Genomic DNA, 26,201 nt, shown 5'->3' with positions numbered 1-26,201 from the left:
TAATGTTTTTCTTATTTCTACCTGCAAGTTTCAAAGCCCTGTGATTCCATGACGGCCTCAATGCCATAAGTCATTTGTTTGGATAATGTTAACACCATTCTAAGATCTTAACTTATGAAGATGACGCAGTTCATTCTTGATTTTGCAACTATGAATAGTATACAGGGAGCTGTAAAAATAGTCATGTCTGCAGTATAAATTGTTTTATCAGATGAGTAACCCAATGCCTATGAGCATGATTAGTACCGTATATTGACCAAAAAAAACCTCTCCATGACAAATATACCTCAAATAGATTTTAAGCAGGCACTGTCACAACCACCTGATATTTAATTTGTCAGGACCCAACTGTTAAGGGAGCTTCTGGAGCAAGTTTGAGTTCATATGAAAACAGTTACAGTCACTGACTGGAAGCAATGACTGGTGTGGAAAGCTACCGCTTTTCTCAGGACTTAGCCAATGTCTACTTCACGATATTTTCACTTTTCTGCTTCAAACTATTTGTGAAAATCAGCCTTGCCATCCTGAGCCACTTCTACATAGTCAAAGGGAACCGCAAGGAAGCAGCGCGGATAGCAGCAGAGTTTTACGGAGCTACTCAAGGGCAAAGTAAGTTTGGTTTTAGCTGCCTTGCTGAGTCTGTTTTTTAGGCATCATTTTACCGTTTTTCATTGGTGTATTGGGAAAGAGAAAGCAACAATAAGCAAAGAAGCATTTCCAGATGTGCTTCATGCATTCAATATCTTTCATTGTCACCGCAGTGAACTTTTTTTCTGTTTCAACGCAAAAAAAAATCCCTCTCTCACTTTGCACAAAGTTTTGACTGAGGTCTGGCATTTGTTTCTGACATTCAACATTCCTGCAGTGCTTGCCAAGTGTTGGTCATGCTGTCCATTGCAGAGCTGTCCTTATTTGATATTATGGTTGCCATCCCCTCCCTTGTTGCTCTTTGCAAATGACGTACTATTTTCTGTGCTTTATCTTTGCGTTCATTCTCCTATTAATCCTGAGGCCAGCATGTGTGAAGCAGTGATGAAATATACAGGGGAAACCCACTTACCTATTCCATTAAGTTACTATAAATGAAAATCAAGAATGTCATTGCTGTTTAAATCATACATTAAATATAATCAAGGTATATATTTAAATTAATTAAATGATGTATGCTATCAATGGTTAACTACAATTTGCGTGGGTTTTGCTTGCTGTCGGGTACCAGAATTAACTTATTGTAAACATGCTGTATAACATTAAAACAAATTGAAAGTAAAGTTTAACGTTCCATCAGAGTGTTCATATGACATTCCTCCAATGGAGCTTTGACCAATTTAAAATTAGCCCCTCTGTTAAAATAGCAAACAGGAATGTCATGTGAATGTGTGAAGCATTTGTCCCCTTATGTTCCCAACAGTCATTTCCTGGCTTAAATGTTCAAGTTAACATGAAAGGCACACGAAAAGGCAGGTGCAATAGCTAATAGTTGATTTGATATATTCAGTCATATTAAACAAGGTATCCAAGTTTATCCAGATTTAAGGCTGTCAAATTAAAAATATTGATTTATCATAGAATAGTACAGCACAGAAGGAGGTCATTCATCCCACTGAGTCTGTGACGGCTCTTTTGAAGATCAATCCAGTTAGTCCCAATCCCGTGTTATTTCCCAATATTCCTGCATTATTTTCACCTTCAAGTATTTATCAAATTTCTGTTTGGAGACTACCATTGAATCTGTATCTAACACCCTATCAGGAAGGGGATTTACTCTATCCAAACCCTTCATGATTTTAAACACCCCTATCTAATCTCCCCTTAGCCTTCTCTGCTTTGAGGAGAAAAATCAGCATCTCCAATGTATCTTCGAATGGCCTACTCCTGCTCCTAATTAGTATGTTTATATGTATGTTCATATCCATGTAACTGTTCCTCATCTGCAGAACCATTCTAGTAATTCTCTTCTGTAACCTCTCCAAAACCTTCACATCCTTCTTAAAAGTGTGGTGCCCAGAATTGGACAAAATAGTCCAGCTGGTGACTAACCAGTTAAAGAGGTTGAGCATCACTTCTTGGCTTTTATATGCCTCTATTTATAAAGTCCAGGATTTCATATGCTTTATTGACTGCTTTGTTAACCTGTTCTGCTACCTTCAAAGATTTGTGCACAAACTCCCCCAGGTCTATTTGTTCTTGCCCCCTCCCCACCTTTAATGTATCATTTAGTTCATATTGTCTCTCCTCATTCTTCCTACCAAAATGTATTGTCTATCACTTCACTGCATTGAATTCTATCTGCCATGTGTCTGCCCATTCCACCAGCCTGTCTCTGTCTTCTTGAAGTCGATACTATGTTCCTCACTGTTTATTACATTTCCAAGTTCCGTGTCATCTACAAATTCAGAAATTGTGCCCCGAGCTCCTGGTACTGAACCTTGACGAGCTCTACTGTATACCTCCATCCAGTCTGAAAAAACAGGCATTCACCATATGTTAATGTTTTCTATCCCCCAGCCATTCTTGCATCCATGCTGCCCCTTTTACCACATGGGCTTCAATTTTTCTAAAAAGCCCACTATGTGGTACTTTATCAAATGGCTTTTGAAAGTCCATTTACTCGAAATCAACGCACTGCCCTCATCCACCTGCTACCTCATCAAAAAAACCTCAACCAAGTTAGTCAAATCTGATTTGCCCCTAACAAATCTACTGGCCGGAATTTTACGCCGCCCCAGCGGGTTGGATGGTGGCGTGGGGGCGGTGTAAAATTGAGCGGCAGGCTCCGGGAGGCCTACCCGCCCCACTTCCGCCTTCGGACAAGTTTACACTGCCCAGCGATAGCTGCCGGCCTTTCCGTGCCCCGGGGCGGTTGAGGGGGGGGGGGGGGTGTCATGGCAGTTGGGCGCAGGGTGCCCGATTGAGGGCCGCCCCCACCTCCCAACCTACCCCCGGGACATAAGCCACCCTGTCCCCCCAAATGACCACTCTAGCCTCACCAGGGAAGGACCGATCCTACTGGTGAGGCATGCCCCTACTTACCTTCCCTCCTCGATCCATGGCTCGCCGTGGCGCTGATGGGATGAAGAGCTGCCGGCCCGCTGATTGGCCGGCAGCTCACTGAGACAGGACCTCCTCTCTCAAGTGGGTGGAAGTCCCGCGTCGTGACAATTAACGCCCAGGGACCCGTAAAATGTGGGTCGGAACCCCGGGCTAGGCGGAAGCGTATTCACCACTGACTTTCACGTCGGACTCCAGCTCCCGTCCATCCACCATAAAATTCCGGCCACCGGCTCGCCTTTATTAGTACATGGTTGTCCAAGTGGCTATTAATTTTCTCATGGATTATTCTTTCTAAAAGTTTCCTGCATTTCTCCCCCCCCCCCCCCACCAATGTTATCTCTATTAACTATTAGCATTGTTAGGTGTTTTGGGAAAAAAGGGTTTTTAAACTGTGATTTTATCTGTTTTCAATGCTTGTTTTAATGAACTTATCAAGTGCGTAGCTGAAACAAATAGACCAGCAAGGCTCAGGTTTGATCCCTTCATCTTTTCTGATGGTGCTGCAATTGGCTTCAATAATCCTGGGTTCGGAAGGATACAAAATATCAGTCAGGGTTCCTGCTCCTGACTTCTATTCAGTTGGACTTCTGTATGTGTGTCTGTGTGTGAGTGTGTGTATGCCATGGGATGTGAGCATTGCTGGCAAGGCCAGTATTTATTGCCATCCTTAATTGCCCTTGAGAATGCCTTTTTGAACTGTTGCAGTCCATATGGTGTAGGTACTCCCACACAGTGCTGTTAGGGAGGGAGTTCTGGAATTTTGACCCAGAGACTGAAGGAATAGCAATATAGTCAGTAAAGTCAGGATGGTGTGTGGCATGGAGGGGAACTTGCAGGTGGTGATGTTCCCATGCGCCTGCTGCCCTTGTCCATCTAGGTGGTAGCGGTCATGGTTTGGAATGTGCTGTTGAAGGACCCTTGGTGAGTTGCGGCAGTGCATCTTGTAGATGGTACACACTGCTACCACTGTCTGCCGGTGGTGGAGGGAATGAATGTTTAAGATTATGGATGGGGTGTCAATCACATGTGACCAATAGATTCTTGGAAAAGTTACTGCATGGTAGACTGGCATGGAGTCAACATCCAAAACACTTAGCAAGACATGCAGCATCTGTGGAGAGAGCACTTTCTGTTTTTAGTTCAGATTTCCAGCATCTGCAGTATTCTGCTTTCACAATATAAATGCTAGTAGCAATTGCAACACCATGTACCACCAATTTATGCCTATGGGCTCTCCAGAATTTCTCCATGTGATGAGTTTATGGTCTATCAGACCGTCTGTTTCCCAGATAAATGGAAAGGAAATTGGAAGGCAAATCAGTCTATGTTGTTCTCATTCACTTAGTGGCAGCTGATAAGGTTTTTTTATTCTTTCATGGGTTGTGGGCATCACTGGCAAGGCTTTCTATGCCATGTCATGAGTGGCTTTTTATGCCATTTCAGAGGGCAGTTAAGGGTCAACCATATTGCTGTGGGTCTGGAGTCACAAGTAGGCCAGACCAGGTAAGGACAGCAGATTTCCTTCCTGAAAGGACATTAGTGAACCAGGTGAGCTTTTATGACGATCAATGATAGTTTCATGGCACCGTTACTGAGACAGCTTTCAATTCCCAATTTTTGTTTATTAATTGAATTTAAATTCCACCAGCTGCCGTGGTTGGATTTGCAATCTGTATTACTAGTTCAGTGACATTACTACTACGCCACCAACTCCCTATGTGTCATTCCAGATGTTTTCTTTTATTATTCATTCAGGGGATGTGGGCATCATTGGCAAGGCCAACATTTAGTGCCCACTAATCTCCCTTGAGAAAGTGGTCATGAACTGCCACCTTGAATACAACTGAATGGTTTGCTAGGTAAGGACAGCTGATTTCCCTCTCTAAAGGGCAGGAACCAAATGGGTTTTTACAACAATTGGTAGTTACATGGTCACCATTACTGATACTAGATTTTTAATTCCAGATTTAATTAGTTGAATTTAAATGTCCCAGATGCCATGGTAGGATTTGAGCTCATGTGTCTGGATTATTAGTTCTAGTAAGATAACCACTTTGCTACTGGCCCCCCGTTGTACTTAGGTGCACAGACATAGAGGGAAAACATTTTGTTATTTCACTTATCACTTCAGGAAGTGCAGGAGTTAGTGAGATTCATGAAATTCATCACAAAAATATACATTTGAACTCAATGTAGACTTTAATTTCAGTACAGTGAAAGTGAATGGCAGACAATTACAACTGTCATTGGCCAACAATGGTTTGCACCAGCCAGTTTGAATATCTATCCTACAAAATATACTGATATTTGTATTACAATGCAAAATAGCTTCTTCGTTTCTTTCCAACCAACCAACATCTCAACACTAACATTGTGTTTAATTAGTTAAACCTTTCTCTACTGAAATTTTTAAATTTACCAATCGTTCAATAGCCACATAAATATCTACTTCATCCACGTGTAACATTCCAATCTCCCAAATTACTTCCCATTCGTTGTCTAATAGAATTCCTGATCTAACAAGTGTAGCACTAAAGCACAAACCATAGTTTACAGGACTGTAGTGTAGTTAGGAACTGTGGAGCAATCACAGAATTGTTACAGTGCAGAAGGAGACCATTCAGCCCATCGTGTCAACAACAGCTCTCCGAAAGAGCAATTCACTCAGTTCCATTCCTTCGTCTTCTCCCAGTAACCCTGCACATTCTTCCTTTTCATAGAACAGTCTAATTCCCTTTTGAATGCTTCAATTGAACCAACCTCCACCACATTCTCAGGCAGTGCATTCCAGACCGAAACCACTCTCTGCTTAAAAAAGGTTTTCCTCATGTCATTTTTGCTTCTCTTACCAAACACTTTAAATCTGTGGTCTCTCATTCTCAATCCTTTCACAAGTGGGAACAGTTTCTCTCTATCTACTCTGTTCAGACCCCCTCATGATTTTGAATACCTCTATCAAATCACCTCTCAGCCTTCTCTTCAAGGAAAACAGCCCTAACTTCTCCAATCTATCTTCATAACTGAAGTTCCTCATCACTGGAACCATTCTCATGTACTGTCTCCAATGCCTCACATCTTTCCTCAAGTGCAGTTCCCAGAATTGGATGCAATATTCCACCTGCGGCCAAACTAATGTCCCATACAAGGTCAACATAACTTCCTTGCTCTTGTACTCTATGCCCCTATTAATAAAGCCCAGGATATTGTATGCTTTATTAACCGCTCACTCAACCTGTCCTGCCACCTTCAATGACTTATGCACATATACACCCAGGTCCCTCTGCTCCTGCACTCCCTTTAGAATTGTACCCTTTATTTTATATAGCCTCTCCATGTTCTCCCTACCAAAATGAATATTTCATATTTCTCTGCATTGAACTTCATCTGCCACCTGTCTGCCCATTCCACCAACTTGTTTATGACCTTTTGGAGTTCTACACTATCCTCCTCTGGGTTCACAATTCCTCCAAGTTTTGTATCATCTGCAAACGTTGCAATTGTGCCCTGCACACCAAGAGCATATTAGGTCATTAATATTTATAAGGTAAAGCAAGAGTCCCAACACTGATCCCCGGGGAACTCCACTACAAACCTTCCTCCAGCCCAAAAAACATCCATTAACCACTACTCTGTGTTTCCTGTCACTCAGTCAATTCCGTATCCATGTTGTTACTGTCCCTTTTATTCCATGAGCTATATGTTTGCTCACAAGTCTGTTGTGTGGCACCGTAACAAATGCCTTTTGAAAGTCCATGTACACCACATCAACAGGATTGCCCTCATCAACACTCTCTGCTACCTCCTCAAAAAAATCCAGCAAGTTAGTTAAACATGATTTTCCCTTAAAAGGAGCCGAGACATTTAGGGATCCAAGTACAGAAATAGCTAAAAGCTACTGGACAGGTACAAAGAAATGATTAAACAGGCTAATGGAATGTTGTTCTTTATCTGAAGGAGGCTGGAATACTAAGGGGTGAAAGTTACACTACAGTTATATAAAGCTCTAATTAGACCCCATTTTGAGTACTGCAGTCAATTCTAGGCACTGCATTTGAGGAAGCATATTTCTCTGGGAGGGGATGCAGTGCAGATTCACCAGAAGGATACCTGGGCTTAAAGGGTTAAAAAATGAGGATAGATAGGGGCGGCGCAGTGGTTAGCACCGCAGCCTCACAGCTCCAGCGACCCGGGTTCAATTCTGGGTACTGCCTGTGTGGAGTTTGCAAGTTCTCCCTGTGTCTGCGTGGGTTTTCTCTGGGTGCTCCGGTTTCCTCCCACAAGCCAAAAGACTTGCAGGTTGGTCGGTAAATTGGCCATTATAAATTGCCCCTAGTATAGGTAGGTGGTAGGGAAATATAGGGACAGGTGTGGATGTGGTAGGAATATGGGATTAGTGTAGGATTAGTATAAATGGGTGGTTGATGGTCGGCACGGACTCGGGCCGAAGGGCCTGTTTCAGTGCTGTATCTCTAAACTAAACTAAACATAACGTAGAGTAGACTTGAGTATACAAGATTAATGGATGATTTAATTGACGTGTTTAAGAGGCTTGAAGAAGGTGCCAGGGTAGATCGAGAGAAACTGGTTCCTCCGGTGGGGGATTGCAGAACAAGGGGCATAACATGAAAATTAGAGCTAGGCCAGTCAGGTTGATTTCAGGAAGAACTTGCTTCATGGTGTCTTGTGGGACCTTGTTGTGTGCAAAGGCTCTTTCTTGTTTGCCTACATAAGAACAGCCACTGTATGCCAAAGTAATTCATTGTATACAAGACACTTCTGAAAGATGTAATGAGGTGATATATGAATGCAAGCCTTTTTTCTTTCAATGCCATTAACTAAACATCTATCGGATATGTGTCAAATTAATCACTGAACAATGCTGGCAATGAGTTAAGTTACTTATGCCAAGTAGTCGTATAACAGGCTCCTTCTAACATATATGTCTGTGCTTTAACTTTTATGATTTGAGTAAACTATCATGTTGTACAATGAGTCAGAAATGACTTAATAATACTTTTATTGCCAGTCACTACAATTGTCAAAACTCCATTTCCCAATGCAGACTGAGCAGTTGTTGGGCTCTGACTGTCACTAGATATTCTCCTGTTGCCTCACATTCCAAGTAGATCATCATTCTATAAATACTGTGAGTGGGAACTTGACTCTTTTCCAGGTAAGAATCAAAAGCATCCATCTGGAATCCAAAGAATCTTTGTTGGAGCACTTTCATGATCTGACAGCTACTTGATCACTAGTTGGATAGCTAATTAAAGTCTACTTTAAAATGGCTCCTTTGGGCTTTGGGTTATTTTATTCTCTTGAATCCTATGCATACCAAAGCTTGGTACTGACAACAGAGATGACCATTGGTATGCAGACTATCCATGCATTTCCCAAAATGTTAAGTGATATCTAGATGTCGTTTTCTCTTGTCTGCATGTTTGCTTCTGGACCTGTTTATTTTCTCCTCAGTAATTTTAGGGCATTTTGTGGTAAATGCTGGGAATGCAACCTTGCAAAGTTTAGTCAGTGTAAAGGGAAGAGAATGTGTTCAGGGAAACTCACACAAAACATAAGGCATTGTAACGTCATCTCAAATAAATGAATGCAAAGTTTCTGGTCATGCTCCTATGTTTATCACGCTCATCCATATCACATTGCCTCCTCTTATTCCATCACTGCGCCTTTTATATTTTTGAGTTTTCACCTTTTGCTTCAATTTTCCTACATCACTCAGCTGTAGAAACTGGTGCAATTCCAGGAAGGAAAGAGTTGCTTTTATACAGCACGTCTCACAAGCGCAGGATTTCCCAAAGCACTTTACAGCCAATGAAGCACTTTTGAAATGTAGCCGCTTTTGGAATGTAGGAAGCATGGTAGCCAATTTGCACACAGCAAGCTCCCACAAACTGCAATGTGATAATGATCAGATCATCTGTTTTATTGATGTTGGTTGGGGGAATAAATATTGACCAGGACACCAGGGAGAACTCACCTGCTCTTTTTGTAAATAGTGCCATAGGATCTTTTCGGTTCGCCTGAGATGATATGACTCCTCTGCAAGACACCTCAGACAGCGCAGCACTCTCTCAATACTGCACTGGAATGTCTGTCTAGATTATGTGTGAAATCTCTGCAGTGGGACTTCAGCCCACAATCATCTGACTCAGAAACAGGAGTGCTACCTACTGAGCCATGGCTGACACTTATAGTTTATATGCCACATGCATATCATTTCCATGGAACTTTTGATGTGACTGTTGTAGTTTGGTTCTGGTCCAACTCAGCCCCTTTGTTCTTACACAACTGACCTAAGGCCGCATATTAATTGCTTCATGCACAGGAGTAATTAATTCCTCAATTTAAAAATTGTAAATCTAGTTGATGTGGGAATTAGGCGAACAGCAATTTATTTTTATGTTTAAAAGCTACATTGCACAAACTTTAAAATGGATCAAAAATTATTTCATATCCCTAGTCTTCTGAGCAATTGCCATAGATGCATTACTGCAGAAAAGTTACTTGAAAATCTTTGTTTTTAACATGGCTGTGATCCCTCTAAATCAGTTAAAATCACCTTAAAGATTTTTGTTTGATCCTAAGAGATTTTGACTATAATTTTTGCCAAGAACAATTCTTTTACAGTTTAGCAGAGAGCTTGTTAATCTCCCATGGCATATTCACAAATGAAAAATATTTTTTAAGGTTCTCTGTGAAATTATCTTCCATTCTTACTTAGCCACTCTATCAGTCCTTCTTTCTATCTTTCACTCTTTTATTCCCTCTCCCTTTATACGAATGTCAGGAACTTTACTTATTCCACAGCCATTGTGGTTTTGTCTTCTGTAGAAGTTTTGTTCTCATGACCTACACAAAAGCCAGCTGCTATTGATAAGCCCTTGTCTGCCATTAACTAAGGGGGAAGTTGTGTGAAAAGTAGTTTGGGGATTGTATGCCCCAGTGAACGATAATTACTTGTCCCTGGAGTACAAACAGCATTTCCACGACACAATCAATCATTTCAGAGGACGACTAATATTCGTCATGCCATACACTTTTGACATATTTACAGATGAATCATGTACAGAAGCAAGCAGTGGTATTAGGTTGTTAAATAGTACAAAAGATTTAAACTAAGCATGAAAGGCTTGCTGGTTTAATTTTATCAATTTAGATCATGTGCTACATTCCCTATCAAAAGGTGGACTTTTCATGAAGGGTGTGACCATCTTGTCCCTGTCAATTAAAGTCCTTCTCAGAATTACATAGGCATCCTACCCGCGGAGCTACTACTACTAAACTAGTGCTACAAGAATAACATATTGCACCTTTAACATACAAAAACATCCCACAGTGCTTCACAGAGGCGTAATCAGACAAAACTGGATGCCAAAGCTAAGGAGGAGATATTAGGAGGCGTAGTTAAAAGCTTGGTCAAAGAGGTAGGTTTTAAGGAAAGGTAAAGTCGGTCTTAAAGAAAGAGAGGGAAGTGGAAAGGCAAAAAGATTTAGGGCAGGAAACAGGCCACATCTGAGATGCTGGGAGGAGAGAAAGCCTTGACAGCAACTGGGAGTAACAGAAAACGAATCCCTGACTGGCTGCAAAAAAGGCAACCATTCATGGCCGCTGGCATGAGAGTTCATGGCCACCAAGAACAAAAAGTGTTATCCTGGATGGTGAATGATGTTACTGCTCACACTGTGGGGCACTGATGCATTGTGTGCATGTACAGAGGCTCAGCAGAAGCTTTGATGGCTACTGATCTTTAGGGCACGCCAAACGCCAATCTAGGAAGGCACAGGTGACAGGGCAGACTCCCCAGGCAAGGATATTTGATGAAGAGATTTGTAAAATGGGATGGAGAAATTCAGAGATTTTTAATGTTTGGGACTTTATTTCTTTTTATGGCTATTATACATTCTTTTTTTAGGGGAACAGTTGGGAAATCAATATGCTGCTTAACTGACTTTCCTCAGGGATTTGTTTTTTTTTAATTCGTTCATGGGATGTGGGCATCACTGGCTAGGCCAGCATTTATTGCCCATCCCTAATTGCCCTTGAACTGAGCGGCCATTTCAGAGGGATTTTTAAGAGTCAACCACATTGCTGTGGATGTGGAGTCACATGTAGGCCAGACCGGGTAAGGACGGCAGATTTCCTTCCCTAAAGGACATTAGTGAACCAGATGGGTTTTTACAACAATCGACAATGGCTTCATGGTCACACTAAACTTGCTTTTTAATTCCAGATTCATTAATTGAATTCAAATTTCACCATCTGCCGTGGTGGGATTCGAACCCATGTCCCCAGAGCATTAGCCTGGGCCTCTGGGCTACCATCCAGTGACATTACCACTACGTCACTACCTCCCCTTGGTTGGCTTCTTTTGTATCAATTTCTAGTTTCCTGGTAACATTTAAGTGAAAGCAAAAATTTTAATAAGAAATTTGTTTTTAGAAATAGTGAGAACAATAATGCTAAACAAAAACTTTAAATGCTGAAAATACGCAACATGTCAGGCAGCATATGTGGAGACAGAAACAGAGTTAAGGGCTGGATTTTAAGAGCCCGCCGCAGGTTGTCCGCCCTGGCAGTGGCGTCAGCTGCCTGTGCGCAGGCGCTGGCGCCATTTTTGAAGGGCAGCCAGCCCTGCCGTCCAATTAAAAATTTTCAAGACCTATCCCAAAATTAAATAAGTAAATTTCTAATGCCCCTTTCTCACCCGCCCCATAACAATTACAGTAACTATTTGCCCTTCCACCCCCCGAACACACTTACCTTCCCCTACCCCCACCAAACTGCACAAAGTTGAAGGTTCAACCTAATATTGACTGGGATTGCCTTAGTGCTGAGGGATCTGATGGGGAAGAATTTGTTAAGGGTGTCCAGGATAGTTTTTTGAAGCAGTATGTGGATGGACCTACGAGAGAAGGGGGAACACTTGACCTCCTATTAGGAAATGAGGATGGGCAGGTGGGTGATGTGTCAGTGGGGGGGCACTTTGGGACCAGTGACCATAACTCTATTAGCTTCAAGATAGTTAGATTAGATTAGATTAGAGATACAGCACTGAAACAGGCCCTTCGGCCCACCGAGTCTGTGCCGAACATCAACCACCCATTTATACTAATCCTACACTAATCCCATATTCCTACCAAACATCCCCACCTGTCCCTATATTTCCCTCCCACCTGTCCTTATATTTCCCTACCACCTACCTATACCAGTGACAATTTATAATGGCCAATTTACCTATCAACCTGCAAGTCTTTTTGGCTTGTGGGAGGAAACCGGAGCACCCGGAGAAAACCCACGCAGACACAGGGAGAACTTGCAAACTCCACACAGGCAGTACCCAGAATTGAACCCGGGGCGCTGGAGCTGTGAGGCTGCGGTGCTAACCACTGCGCCACTGTGCAAAAGGATAGGACTGGTCCTCCAAGTTGAAGTCCTAAATTGGGGGAAGACTAATTTCGATGGCATCAGATAGGAACTCAAAAGTTGAATGGGAGAGGCTGTTTATAGGTAAAGGGACGTCTGGCAAGTGGGATGCTTTTAAAAGTGAGATAGGAAGAGTTCAGGGCCGGCATCTTCCTGTTAGATGGAAGCTGGCAAGTTGAGGGAACCTTAATTGACGAGGGATATTGAGGGTCTGGTCAGGACAAAGAAGGAGGCATATGTCAGGTATAGGCAGCTGGGATCAAGCGAGTCCCTCGGAGTATAGGGGATGTAGGAGTACACTTAAGAAGGAAATTAGGAGGGCGAAAAGGGGCCATGAGATTTCCCTGGCAGATAAGATAAAGGAGAATCCTAAAAGAGTAGATGGGTAGCTAGGGAGAGAGTAGGTCCCCTTAAGGATCAGTGTGGTAATCTATGTGTGGAGCCACGGGAAATGGGCGAGGTCTTAAATGAATACCTCTCGTCTGTATTTACCGTGGAGAAGGTCATGGAAGCGAGTAAGTTCAAGGGAGGGAACAGCGATACCCTGGAGCATATCAGCATTACAGAGGAGGAGGTGTTGGAGGTTTTGAAGCGCATTAAGGTGGATAAATCCCCAGGGCCTGACCAGGTGTATCCTAGGATGCTATGGGAAGCAAGGAAGGAGATTGCTGGGGCCCTGGCAGAGATTTTTGTATCATCGTTAACCTCAGGTGAGGTGTCATAAGATTGTCCAGATGGATATTGTCCAGGTCTTGCTGCATTTCTACACTGACTGCTTCAGTATCTGAGGAGTCACGAATGGTGCTGAACATTGTGCAATCATCAGCGAACAGCCCCACTTCTGACCTTATGATTGAAGGATGGTCATTGATGAAGCAGCTGAAGATGGTTGGGCCCATGACACTACACTGAGGAACTCCTGCAGTGATGTCCTGGAGCTCAGGTGATTGACCTCCAACAGCCACAACCATCTTCCTTTGCGCTAGGTATCACTCCAGCCAGCAGAGGGTTTTCCCCCTGATTCCCATTGACCTCAGTTTTGCTAGCACTCCTTGATGCCATACTCAGTCAAATGCTGCCTTGATGTCCAGGGCAGTCACTCTCACCTCACCTCTTGAGTTCAGCTCATTAGTCCATGTTTGAACCAAGGCCGTAATGAGGTCAGGAGCTGAGTGGCCCTGGCGGAACCCAAACTGAGCATCACTGAGCAGGTTATTGCTAAGCAAGTGCCACTTGATGGCACTGTTGATGACACCTTCCATCACTTTACTGATGATTGAGAGTAGGCTGATGGGGCGGTAATTGGCCGGGTTGGACTTGTCCTGCTTTTTGTGTACAGGACATACCTGGGTAATTTTCAACATTGCAAGGCAGATGCCAGTGTTGTAGCTGTACTGGAACAGCTTGGCCACAGGCACGGCAAGTTCTGGAGCACAGGTCTTCAGTTCTATTGCCGGAATATTGTCAGGGCCCATAGCTTTTGCAGTATCCAGTGCCTTCAGTCGTTTCTTGATATCACGCGGAGTGAATCGAATTGGCTGAAGTCTGGCATCTGTAATGCTGGGGACTTCAGGAGGAGGCTGAGATGGATCATCAACTCGGTACTTCTGGCTGAAGATTGTTGCAAATGCTTCAGCCTTATCTTTTGCACTGATGTGCTGGGCTCCCCCATCATTGAGGATGGGGATATTTGTGGAGCCACCTCCTCCAATTAGTTGTTTAATTGTCCACCACCATTCACGGTTGGATGTGGCAGGACTGCAGAGCTTGGATCTGAACCGTTGGTTATGGGATTGCTTAGCTCTGTCAATCGCATGCTGCTTACGCAGTTTGGCACACAGATAGTCCTCTGTTGTAGCTTCATCAGGTTGACACCTCATTTTGAAGTATGCCTGGTGCTGCTCCTGGCATGCCCTCCTGCACGCTTCATTGAACCAGGGTTGGTCTCCTAGCTTGATGGTAATGGTAGAGTGGGGGATATGCCGGACCATGAGGTTACAGATTGTGGTTGAGTACAATTCTGCTGCTGCTGATGGCCCACAGCGCCTCATGGATGCCCAGTTTTGCATTGCTAGATCTGTTCAAAATCTATCCCATTTAGCACGATGGTAGTGCCACACAACCCGACGGACGGTATCCTCAATGTGAAGGCGGGACTTCGTCTCCACAAGGACTGTGCGGTGGTCACTCCTACCAATACAGTCATGGACAGAAGCATCTGCATCAGGCAGATTGCTGAGGACGATGTCAAGTATGGTTTTCCCTCATGTTGGTTCCCCCACCACCTGCCGCAGACCCAGTCTAGCAGCTGTGACTTTTAGGACTCGGCCAGCTCGGTCAGTAGTGGTGCTACCAAGCTACTCTTGGTGATGGACATTGAAGTCCCCCACCCAGAGTACATTTTGTGCCCTTGCCACCCTCAGTGCTTCCTCCAAGTGGTGTTCAACATGGTGGAGTACCGAGTCATCAGCTGAGGGAGGGCGGTAGGTGGTAATCAGTAGGAGGTTACCTTGCCCATGTTTGACCTGATGCCATGAGACTTCACGGGGTTCGGACTCGATGTTGAGGTCTCCCAGGGAACTCCTTCCCTCCTGTATACCACTGTCCCTCCACCTTTGGTGGGTCTGACCTGTCAGTGGGACAGGACATACCCGGTGATGGTGATGGCAGTGTCTGGGACATTGTCTGTAAGGTATGATTCCATGAGTTTGACTATGTCAGGCTGTTGCTTGACTAGTCTGTGGGACAGCTCTCCCAACTTTGGCACAAGCCCCCAGATGTTAGTAAGGAGGACTTTGCAGGGTTGACAGGGCTGGGTTTTCCGTTGTCGTTTCCGGTGCCTAGGTCGATGCCGGGCGGTCCGTCCGGTTTCATTCCTTTTTATTGACTTCGTAGTAGTTAGGTACAACTGAGTGGCTTGCTCGGCCATTTCAGAGGGCATGTAAGAGTTAACCACATTGCTGTGGGTCTGGAGTCACATGTAGGCCAGACCAGGTAAGGACAGCAGATTTCCTTCCCTCAAGGACATTTGTGAACCAGATGGGTTTTTACAACAATCGATAATGGTTTCATGGCCATCATTAGACTAGCTTTTAATTCCAGATTTATTAATTAAATTCAAATTCCACCTTCTGCTGCGGTGGGATTTGAACCCGCAGGGATCGGTGTTGGGCCCTCTGTTGTTCATCATATATATTAATGACTTGGATGAGAATGTAGGGGGCATGATTAGTAAGTTTGCAGATGACACCAAAATTGGTGGTATAGTGGACAGTGAAGAAGGTTGTCTAAGGTTACAACAGGATATCGATCAACTGGGAAAGTGGGCATGGATTGGCAAATGGAATTTAACGCAGACAAGTGTGAAGTGATGCATTTTGGGAAGTTAAACCAGGGCAGGACATATACAGTGAATGACAGGGCCCTGGGATGTGGTGTTGAGCAGAGAGAACTTGGGGTGCAAGTACATAGTTCCCTGAAAGTGGCAACACAGGTCGACAGGGTGGTGAAGAAGGCGTTTGGCATGCTTGCTTTCATCGGCTGAGGCATTGAGTACAAGAGTTGGGACGTCATGTTACAGTTGTACATGATGTTGGTTAGGCCACATTTGGAGTACAGTGTGCAGTTCTGGTCGCCACACTACAGGAAAGATGTGATTAAGCTAGAGAGGGTGCAGAAAAGATTCACAGGATGTTGCCTGGTTTGGAGGGCTTGATTTATAAAGAGAGATTGGATAGGCTGGGTCTTTTTTCCCTGGAGCGAAGGAGGCTGAGAGGGGACATGATAGAGGTATATAAATTTATGAGGGGCATAGATAGGGTAGATAGCCAGAGTCTGTTTCCCATGGTAGGGGTGATTCAAACTAGAGGGCATAGATTTAAGGTGAGAGGGAGGAGGTTTAAAGGGGATCAAAGGGGTAATTTTTTCACACGAAGAATAGTGGGTATCTGGAATGAGCTGCCAGAGGAGGTGGTGGAGGCAGGAACAGTAGCAACATTTAAGAGGCAACTGGACAGGTACTTGAATGAGCAAGGCATAGAGGGATATGGACTTAATGCAGGCAGGTGGGATTAGTATAGGTAGGCATTATGGTCGGCATGGACGTGGTGGGCCGAAGGGCCTGTTTCTATGCTGTACGACACTATGACTCTATAACCCTTCCCACCATCGTCTACATCCGTTACGTACATTTGACCCCGTCACCCCCCACTCCCACACTAACAACCTTACCTCCTCCCACCTCCCTACCGGTGTGGCACCGCATTTCCCCCAACGGGGATCTGAAGACGCGGGCGTGCCAGCCCTCAAGAACGCAGGTAAGTGTTTTTAAATTTATTAATTTTATTCATTTGAATATATTAATTGTGGTCCCATTGCCCAGCAGCAGGGAGGGCCGTCATGGAGCCTCGCCACCGTCTGGGAGGATCGGGCTGGACCCTCCCGGCGTCGAGGTTCACGGTGGGCCTCATCCGGAGCCATCTTCAGCCCCCGTTCCACAGAACCCGACACCTGGCGGAGAACAAAATCCAGCCTAATGGCTGTGATTTTACCGGCAGTGGGGTAGTCCTGACGTCAGGACCAAATGCAGGTCGTGAGCGGGCAGCTGCAATCTTCCCCAGTTAAGGACAGCGGATTGGCTCTCCACACCGCTGGTCCAATCAGAGGGCCAGCAGCTCTGCAGCCTTAATAGTGCCACAGAGAGAGCTAGCCATTGCTGAGGTTACAAAGAGAATGAGAGGGTGCCTCCGTTTTGAGGCGCCCTCACAGTGGAGTTGGAAATGGCTAGGGCCAGGCAGACAGGCCCTGGTGATTGGAAGGTTAATCCCCTCCAGTGGCAGTGTTAGAGCTGCGAGGGCCGCCTTTGCTGCTAGGTGACCCCTCCTTGGGCTCAGAGCCTCCGAATGCGATGGCCCCCACCCCGGGAAGCTGCTGGGAGGCTGCCTCCGTGCAGCAGGCAGTGTCCCCGTGCAGCGAAGTGCCACTTCTCCACCAGAGGCCTGGGTAAATGTCCCTTAATTGGACCTTTAATTGCCGAACTTGGCCACCTGCCTCCGGTCAGTGGGTAGCAGAGCTACTGCTGTTCCCGCCCCTGGTTAAGTGGCTCGGAACAAGGACAAGAGGGCACAGATTTAAGGTCATTCACAAAAAAAGCAATGGTGACATGAGGAAAAACCTTTTCACACAGCAAATGGTTAGGATCTGGAATGCACTGCCTGAGAGCGGGGTAGAGGCAGGTTCAATCGAGGCATTCAAAAGGAAATTAGATAGTTATCTGAAAAGGAAAAATGTACAGGGTTACGGGAAGAAGGTGGGGGACTGGCACTAAGTGAATTGCTCATTCAGAGAGCTGGTGCAGACATGGTGGGCCGAATGGCCTCCTTCTGCTCTGTAGCAATTTTGTGATTCGGTGAAAAAGGAAACAAAATAGCAGCAGAGGTTACATTCTTAAATTGTTGAACTCCGTTTTGAGTCCAGAATGCTGTAAAGTGCCATTTGAAAGAGGAGGTGCTGTTCCTTGACCATATGTTGAGCTTCACTGGAGCACTGCAGTCAGCTGAGAATAGACAAGTCAGAGTGGGAGCAAGGTGGAGAATTAAAATGATAGGTCAACAGAAGCTCAGGGTCATGTTTGCAGACTGAACTGCGGTGTTCCACAAAGCAATCATCAAATCTGTGCTTGATCTCCCCTATGGAGAGGAGACTGCATTGTGAGCAGTGAATACAGTATCATAAATTGGAAGAAGTACACATAAATCACATGGAAGGAGTATTTGGATGGTGAGGGGGAGGAGATAAAAGGGCAGGTGTTGCATCTCCTGCGCTTACATACAAAGGTGTTGCAGGAAGGGGAGGGGAGACTGAGGAATGGACCAGGGTATCGCAGAGGGAACAGACCCTACGGAATGCTGGGAGGGGAGGGGAGGGGAAGATGTTTTTGGTAGTGGTATCATGCTGAAGGTGGCAGAATTCACAGAGGATGATCTGTTGAATACCAAGGCTGGTAGGGTGGAAGGTGAGGACAAGGTGAACCCTATTGTGGTTCTGGGAGGGAGAGGAAGGGGTGAGCTTGGAATGCGGGAAATGGAACAAGCCGGTCAAGGGTCCTGTCAATCACAGTGGGGGTTGGGGGGGAGCAATCTGCAGTTGAGGGAAAGGAAGACAAATTAGAAGTACTGGTATGAAAGGTTGCAAACAGATGCAATGGAGATGGAGAAACTGGGAGAATGGAATAGAGTCCTTAAAGGAAGGAGGTTGTGAAGAAGTGTAGTTGCGGTAGCTGTGGGAGTCAATGGGCTTATAGTGAATATTGGTTGAAGCCTATCCCCAGAAATGGAGACAGAGAGTCAAGGAAGAGAAGTGTTGGAAATGGACCATGTGAAGGTGAGAGAAAGGTGGAAATTGGAAGCAAAGTTAATAATATTTTCCAGTTCAGGGCAAGAGCAGGAAACAACACTGATGTATCAGAAAAAGAGGTTAGGGATGGGGCCGGAGTAAGACTGAAACAAAGAATGCTCTGCATATCCCACAAAAAAGCAGGCATAGCTAGGACCCTAAAATAAAAGCAAAATACTGCGGATGCTGGAAATCTGAAATAAAAACAAGAAATGCTGGAACCACTCAGCAGGTCTGGCAGCATCTGTGGAAAGAGAAGCAGAGTTAACGTTTCGGGTCAGTGACCCTTCTTCGGAGTTCCCCAGACATTCTTTCATCTGGTGTTTCAATCTTACAGTTGTGAATATAACTATAAGATTAATTTAAGTAATCTGGCAAAAGCCCTAAATGTCCCTATAGGTTAACGTAGACCAGCAAATCTCACAATGCATTTTTCCTCGGCAGTATCATGCCATTATGTATATACATAAATTACGATAGTAAATGTAAACTTTTCAGAGTCCTTGCTCCTATCTTTATCCAATGAGTCAACTATCACAATTCTTCATGTTGCTTTCATTGCTTGTGAAATATTCTTGTCAGATTTACCCATTCAACAAATATTGCATCCAACAGGAACCTAGTCTTTAGCCTGTCTATTCTGTTGTTTTTCTTTAATTTGTTTTCCGGATGTGAGCACCACAGGCAAGGCCAGTATTTATTGCCCATCCCTAATTGCCCTTGAGCAGGTGGTGATGAACTACCTATAACCGAGTAGCTTGCTAGGCCATTTCAGAGGGCAGTTAAAAGTTTGCCATGCTGGTCTGGTTCTGAGTCACACATAGGTCAGACCAGGTAAGGACAGCAGATTTTTTCCTCAGAAGGTGAGTAATGAACTAGACGGTTTTTAAAAAAAGAACAATCTGGTACTTTCATGATCATTGTTAATGAGATTAGCATTTTAGTCCTGAATTTTTAATTAATTGAATTTAAATTCCCCCAGCTGCCATGATGGGATTTGAACTCATGTCTTCAAGACCTCTACATTACTGGTCCAATAACTTTACCCCAATGCTACCATCTCCCTTATTAAGGAGTAAGTAAAGCCAAACTCATATCTATTCTGCTATTCTTAAATGCAGTAGCCTCATTGCCAATGCAGTACAGAGCAACAGGAACATTTTTATTAGGTTTTAGTTTAGTTTTTAGTTTAGAGATACAGCACTGAAACAGGCCCTTTGGCCTACCGAGTCTGTGCCGACCATCAACCACCCATATGTAATAATCCTACACTAATCCCATATTCCTACCACATCCCCACCTGTCCCTATATTTCCCTACCACCTACCTATACTAGGGGCAATTTATAATGGCCAATTTACCTACCAACCTGCAAGTCTTTGGCTGTGGGAGGAAACCGGAGCACCCGGAGAAAACCCACGCAGACACAGGGAGAACTTGCAAACTCCACACAGGCAGTACCCAGAATTGAACCCGGGTCGCTGGAGCTGTGAGGCTGCGGTGCTAACCACTGCGCCACTGTGCCGCCCCAACTGTTATCCAACTGTTTACAGAAAATCACATTTCCTCATCAAAGTGTACCCAGTCTTGTGATCAAAGCCACATTTGACATCATTGAATTAAACTACTTAGGTTCCTTGATTCTCAAAGACCCCCTGGCTTAAATGGCTCTCCTGAGAGAACGATAACAATAAAATGGTCTTGTGACCTATATGGCTTGAAACAAAACACTCCAGACATCCTAGAATCCTTCAACAATCTACAATGTCACTCTTAAAAGAACCCAGGATGTAGGCAAACATTTAAAATTGAATACTTTTTCCGATATTCCCCATTCCACAGCACAATGACGTACATATTTTAAAGAATCCGGGGCAAGGGTGGAGGTTGCTATCTCCTTCAGAAAACTTTGAATGTTTGCAGTAAAAATGGCATATTCTGTTTCCTCTTGAACACTTTTTTTTTTAAATTTCGCAAGTAACAAATATTTAATCTAAAAAAAAAAATATTTAGGGAACTAGGTAGCAGCTCCTTATTGCTGGTTCCATTTTTTTCTTTTTATTGTTGTTTCATTCCAGAATTGGATTCCCAGCTGCAGATGGGAAATTTGTGACTTATCCCAAGTCTTGTCACTCCCTATTGCAGCAGAGAGTGAGGTCTCCGGACTAAGTGGTAGGATCAGATCTGAGCAGCGATCAGTACCAGTGGTATGAATGACCACTGAGAAAACTTTCAAAAGCTGACTAATAGTTGGTGTGGCTTCATATATGTTTGTGTTCATGGCACTCCTTTGGCCAGCAACAAGCTTTCCAACAAGCCTATTTACCATTTAAATATCAAGACCTGATACTTTCACCGACGTCATGACATAATACTTACTTTAAGTCCATGGCAGTCCTGCTCTGTCTGCAGATTCACAATGGGAGGCACTGACTGGACAGAAGAGGGCACAGTAGATCTTTAAAGATTACTCTTAGAAATCCTGTGTGGGCCATGAGGGGCAGGAGGCCTCGGTCTCCCCCCAGATTGTTATGGAACCCTCTGCCCCACCCACTCAACCTCTCCCCCACCCCCGATTGCCTCTAGACTCTGCTTCTACTCACTGCCTGGGATGGTACCCTTGTTGTACAGATTCCTGCTCCCACCTGCTGGACAGGTAATCTGACTGGGTGTCAGGTGGGTCTCCGGCAATGTCTACTCCTGATCGGCCAGGCCTCCTGGGGCTGACTGCTTTGGGGCTCCCATGCACAAATTACCCCATTCCCCCAACCTCTTTTAAAATCAAGGCTTGTCTTTGGACCACTGTCTGTCCTAATTGTCATCAGGGCAGCTTTGCTCTGGTCGCTACGTGCAAACAGCATTGAAAGTGCTTAAAATATTTCCAGCAAAATTGTATATATATTCAGAAAGAATTTGGTTGTGATTTCACTAGAAATGCTGATCAGCAGAAAGCTTCCTGCGACTCTTGGTGTGTCGTTAACCCACAGCAATATGTGGGAATCTTCCTCCCTTTCCCCACTTGTTAGTTAGAAGTAGCACAGGAGCAGGTATTTAGAACAATGCTTCATCTTGATTGGCATCAGGAGATTTGAATATGAGCAATGGAGTGGGGCTGTGCTGTTTCCTTATCCAAACAGATTTTCCTCCATGCTTTAATGTTGGGCTCAGTGTCATTAGAAGTGTAAAATGGGTTTGCCAACAAACTGAGTGAAACACACCTTAAATATGCTCACAAGGGTGGTAGAAGCAGAGACAATCAATGATTTCAAAAGGAACTTGGATGGGCACTTGAAGGAAGTAAATTTGCAGAGCTATGGGGATCAAGCGGCGGGGCGGTGGGACTGACTGGATTGCTCTGCGGAGAGCCGGCATGGATTTGATGAGCTGAATGGCCTCCTTCTATGCTGCAAATGATTCTATGACTCTAAGTCTGGCAAGACTGGGCAGTACACAAACACACGTCTCACTGCAGCTGCACGACTTGTTTTGAAACGCATGTTTTTTTGTGGATTAACAGGATTTTCTCCCTCTCTGTTTTTGTGCAATTTAATCTGCTTTAGACTTTGAGCCATTAGCCCCTTTAATTCAGAATGATTATTTCCTTCACGCTTACTGTGTGGAGTATTCAAGGACTCTACTGTGCAGTTCATTTAAGATTACAAGTACTTCAGTGCTAATTGTGATCTAGAGTTCATGATGGGTCTGTGAGGATTAAAAATACAGGACCCCTGTATTCAAAAACCAGGGGTGGCTCTTTTCTGTTTGGCATATCTGTGCAATATTGAAATTGGGAGTTGTACATCTCTTCCTGCGTCACACAACTCGGCTACTCCTGCACGTCAAGTGAGATTGAATGGGCTGACTGTGCTGTCACTCCGAGCCAAAATGCTCCCTTTAACTATCCCTGGGATAAAAATACTGAGGCATCCAATCAGAGTTGCAAAACCATGCTAAACCACTCCCTCCGCAGGCACACACACATACATCAACAACTCACTGCTGTCAAGGATTCCTGCAGGGACAGCTAATGTAAACATGTCCAAGAACACCTCAGTTCAGAGCTATTGCACTAATCATAAGAGGCCTTTAGAAATTCCTGAAGAATCTTCCAGGAAAAGAAAAGCAGTCTGGGGAATCCTCACCAGCCAAGGTCAGTACAAGCTCCACATGAAGATATACTGTTTAACATGTCTTTGCTACTCAATCACTGGTGTCTTGTTGGAATAATACAATTTAAGATTGAAAGCCAGGTAAATATCTCCCTACACCTATGGAAATAGCCCAGCCTGTTATAAAGTAGTCAATTAGAACTTTTCAGCTAGATTTGAATCCTCTGTGCAAGCACACACTCAAGATGCTGCAGAGCTATGTCAAAGCATAGAATGCCCCTCCCCCTTCAACACAATAAGGCTACAGTGGTATGAATGTGTACCTTTCTGATTTGGCCCAGGCCCAGCTTTAAAGTCAATACCTCCAGCATTGAACATAATTGGACTGGTGTACACTGTAATCCAGTTTAGCAAGGCTACTGTTTGTTTTTGTTTTTTAGGTGAAAATAAACAGACAGGTTCATGTACCTGATCACCAAAACACTGGTAAATGTCTGGGAATGCCATGTACTGAAAACATGACCCGGATATTTTTGGGAAGGGTGCGAGGGAGGCCGAAAATGGCTGAAGAACCCGGCAAGGCTGGGGATGGAGAGATCCTGCTGATCTTAACGGCAAGGCCTCAGTTAACATTTTTAAGTCCTCTCGCCGGCCAAATGAACAGCCTGGCCAGCGAGCAGGAAGGAACAACAGTGACAGGAGGCCACAACCTTTGAGGATGGTCACTTGTAATTGGGAGCTTGGAGAGGCGTGTGATCAGGAAGGGGGAGAGGCCTGCGATCAGGGCCATGGGAGAGGTCAGCAAACTGGAGGGTTAGGGTAGGCCGAAGGCTTCCTTAAGGGGTCACAGAGGGAGCACTCCTGCTCTTCTTGGCCCACAAAGGTAGTTCCTGCCTCCCTTTTCACTGCCGGGTTTTAAATCAGGCTCCCAATTACATTGTGGGAGCCTGATTTAAATAAACTAATGAAATGTCCCACCTTTCAAGGGCGGGAAACTCTGATGTCCCAATAGTTGGCAATGTAAAAAAGCCGGTAGGCGCCTGTGCGACATTTTGGGGTCACATCCCCGTACTTAACTTTTTAACCCATTGCCCCTGACCCACTCCTGTATTGTTCTGAGGGATGGTTAATATTGAAGCCCATATTTGAATTCTAACAGGTGAAGTGATGACAGGAGTTCACTCACCAATGGGCATTGCCAGGGCATGTGCTTCTTTTATACATTACCAATCGCGCAAATTAGTACTCCTGTTGTGTTCATCTACCTCTAATTCTCAGAAAAATCTAGGGGCCTTAAATTATCCTGTGGGAGAAATAGTTTACATGCACTTTAGTCTGAAATTACTTACTTGCTATTTTAGCCTCAACTCATTTAATGGTTAATACCTGAGCCAAAAGTAGAGAGACAGGAATTAGATGGACTGCAATTAAGCATTTGCATGTTAATATCTCACAATCACAGTTTTAAGGCCAGAGTTTTTTTTAACATATAGAATTACATAAGGTATATAGCAGAGAAAGAGGCCATGTGACTCAACCAGTCGACTTGAGAGCCTGCTCATATCCTTCCTTACCAAACTTGATCAGCAGAATGCTCTACTCCCTTCTCCCTCATATGTTTATCTTAGCTTCCCCTTAAATGCATCCATGTTATTCACCTCATCTATTCCCAGTGTTAGTGAGTTCCACATTCTAACCAATCTCTGGGTAAAGAGGTTTCTCCTGAATTTCCTAATTGATTCCTTGGTAACTATCATATCTTGAGTGTACTCAAGTGAGAGTAAAGTCTTGAAGAGAATAAAGTTTCTGAAATTACATTACACAGTACTAGGGTGTGAATATTCAGCAGACTTGTGTCTTATTCCAATTTCTATGATTAGAGCAGGGTGTTAACCATTTAAAGTAGAGGCCCCCCCCGAATTTCTTCAGGACCTGGGACGTGACAGGTCGAGGAGATTTGGTGGGTGAGAGGTAGTGGAAAAAGCAGGTGGGCCCAAGGCTCACCCAATCCTGGGCCTCGGGCCTCAGTTACAGCAGACCAGAGAACTGCAAGCACCTGCTGGATATCTCCAAGGGAGCTTGCTGTCAAAGAGGCTTGGAATTTTAGGTCAGGGCGTCACCAGCTACAGCCCCAGCTAAATGTTTAAAGGGGAAAGTAAAGCAATCAGGAGGAGGGTGACCAGGGCTGGAAATGGTCTGTGGTTCCACCAACAGCAGCTCATATGAGGTTAGGCCACATGAAGACCTGACTTTTCTGTATGTGCCTGGCCTGGCACTGGTTATGATCAGTGCCCAGCTTACCTTATTTTGATTCCTTTGCCAATATAGTGAACAGCATAGTTCCAGCTTGTAATGAGCACGTGCTACCTGCCCATCACATTGGAAGCTTAAGAACCCACTTAGCATCTGAGAAACAGGCTCAATTAGGCCAATGGTCCTGAATTTCCTCGCTGCAAATTGCACTGCTGTTGTACCTTTTAACAAAAGTACCTGATTTGTTTATATGTGGGATATACGTGGCAGATTCCAGGGAAGATTATTTGCATTTATCACACTGTAAGCTTTAGTCTGAAATTGATGTAAAAACAGTTAGGAACACTGCTTGGCAAAGAAAGGAAATCAACAGAGAAAATGGTGGAAGGAAGACCCCAGATGGCCCCACAGTTCAGTGATGCCTCCCTGCAGGCTCTCCTCCAGGCTCCAAGGGCAAGGTGGGACAGGAAGTGGAGACCCGCCCAACTGGCCAAGCAAACCTGGACAGACATTGCAGCGGAGGTCGGCAATTGTGGTGTCACCCCCAAGAATGTGGCTCGAGTGCCCTAAGCGCTTCAGTGACCTTATTCGTTTTGCCAAGGTGAGTACTCCATACCTCTTTTCCCTTTGGAGCTTGCATGTGGCAAAGAGAGAGGGTGAGTTTGATGGAGAGGGAGTGACCATCCAGTCGGTGGAAAAGGGGTCAGGCAGCAGCATCATATCCTGTCAGAGGCGTGGCTGCGTCTCTGTGAGAGGCACCGGTCTGTGATTGCTGACTCCAGCAAGATCCCTTGAGGGTGGCTGCATGCAGGAGGCATTCATGTGCCCCCATCATGGACTGCTGGTCTGCCACCAGTATAGGTGTTGTGCTGATCTTTGTGTTTGCAGGAGAAGTAGTCCATAATGTTAAGGACTGGGCCAAGACTGGCAGAGGGGGTTTCATTCCTGGCC

General features: G+C 44.6%; 1 protein-coding gene across 1 annotated transcript in view; it reads left to right on the top strand.

Annotated features, from left to right (window-relative positions):
• The first annotated feature begins 416 nt into the window (after positions 1-416).
• The window catches only part of asb5b (ankyrin repeat and SOCS box containing 5b), a 59,404-nt gene continuing 33,619 nt past the window's right edge, over positions 417-26,201 (top strand). Inside the window, exon 1 of the mRNA XM_068028778.1 lies at positions 417-609. Coding sequence (XP_067884879.1) covers positions 417-609 — 193 coding nt within the window. The remainder of the gene's footprint in view (positions 610-26,201) is intronic.

The sequence above is a fragment of the Heterodontus francisci genome, chromosome 4 (assembly GCF_036365525.1).
Source record: "Heterodontus francisci isolate sHetFra1 chromosome 4, sHetFra1.hap1, whole genome shotgun sequence".
Taxonomy (NCBI): domain Eukaryota; kingdom Metazoa; phylum Chordata; class Chondrichthyes; order Heterodontiformes; family Heterodontidae; genus Heterodontus; species Heterodontus francisci.
The sequence above is the reverse complement of the archived record's forward strand: the minus strand, read 5'-3'. Positions and strand labels throughout refer to the sequence as shown.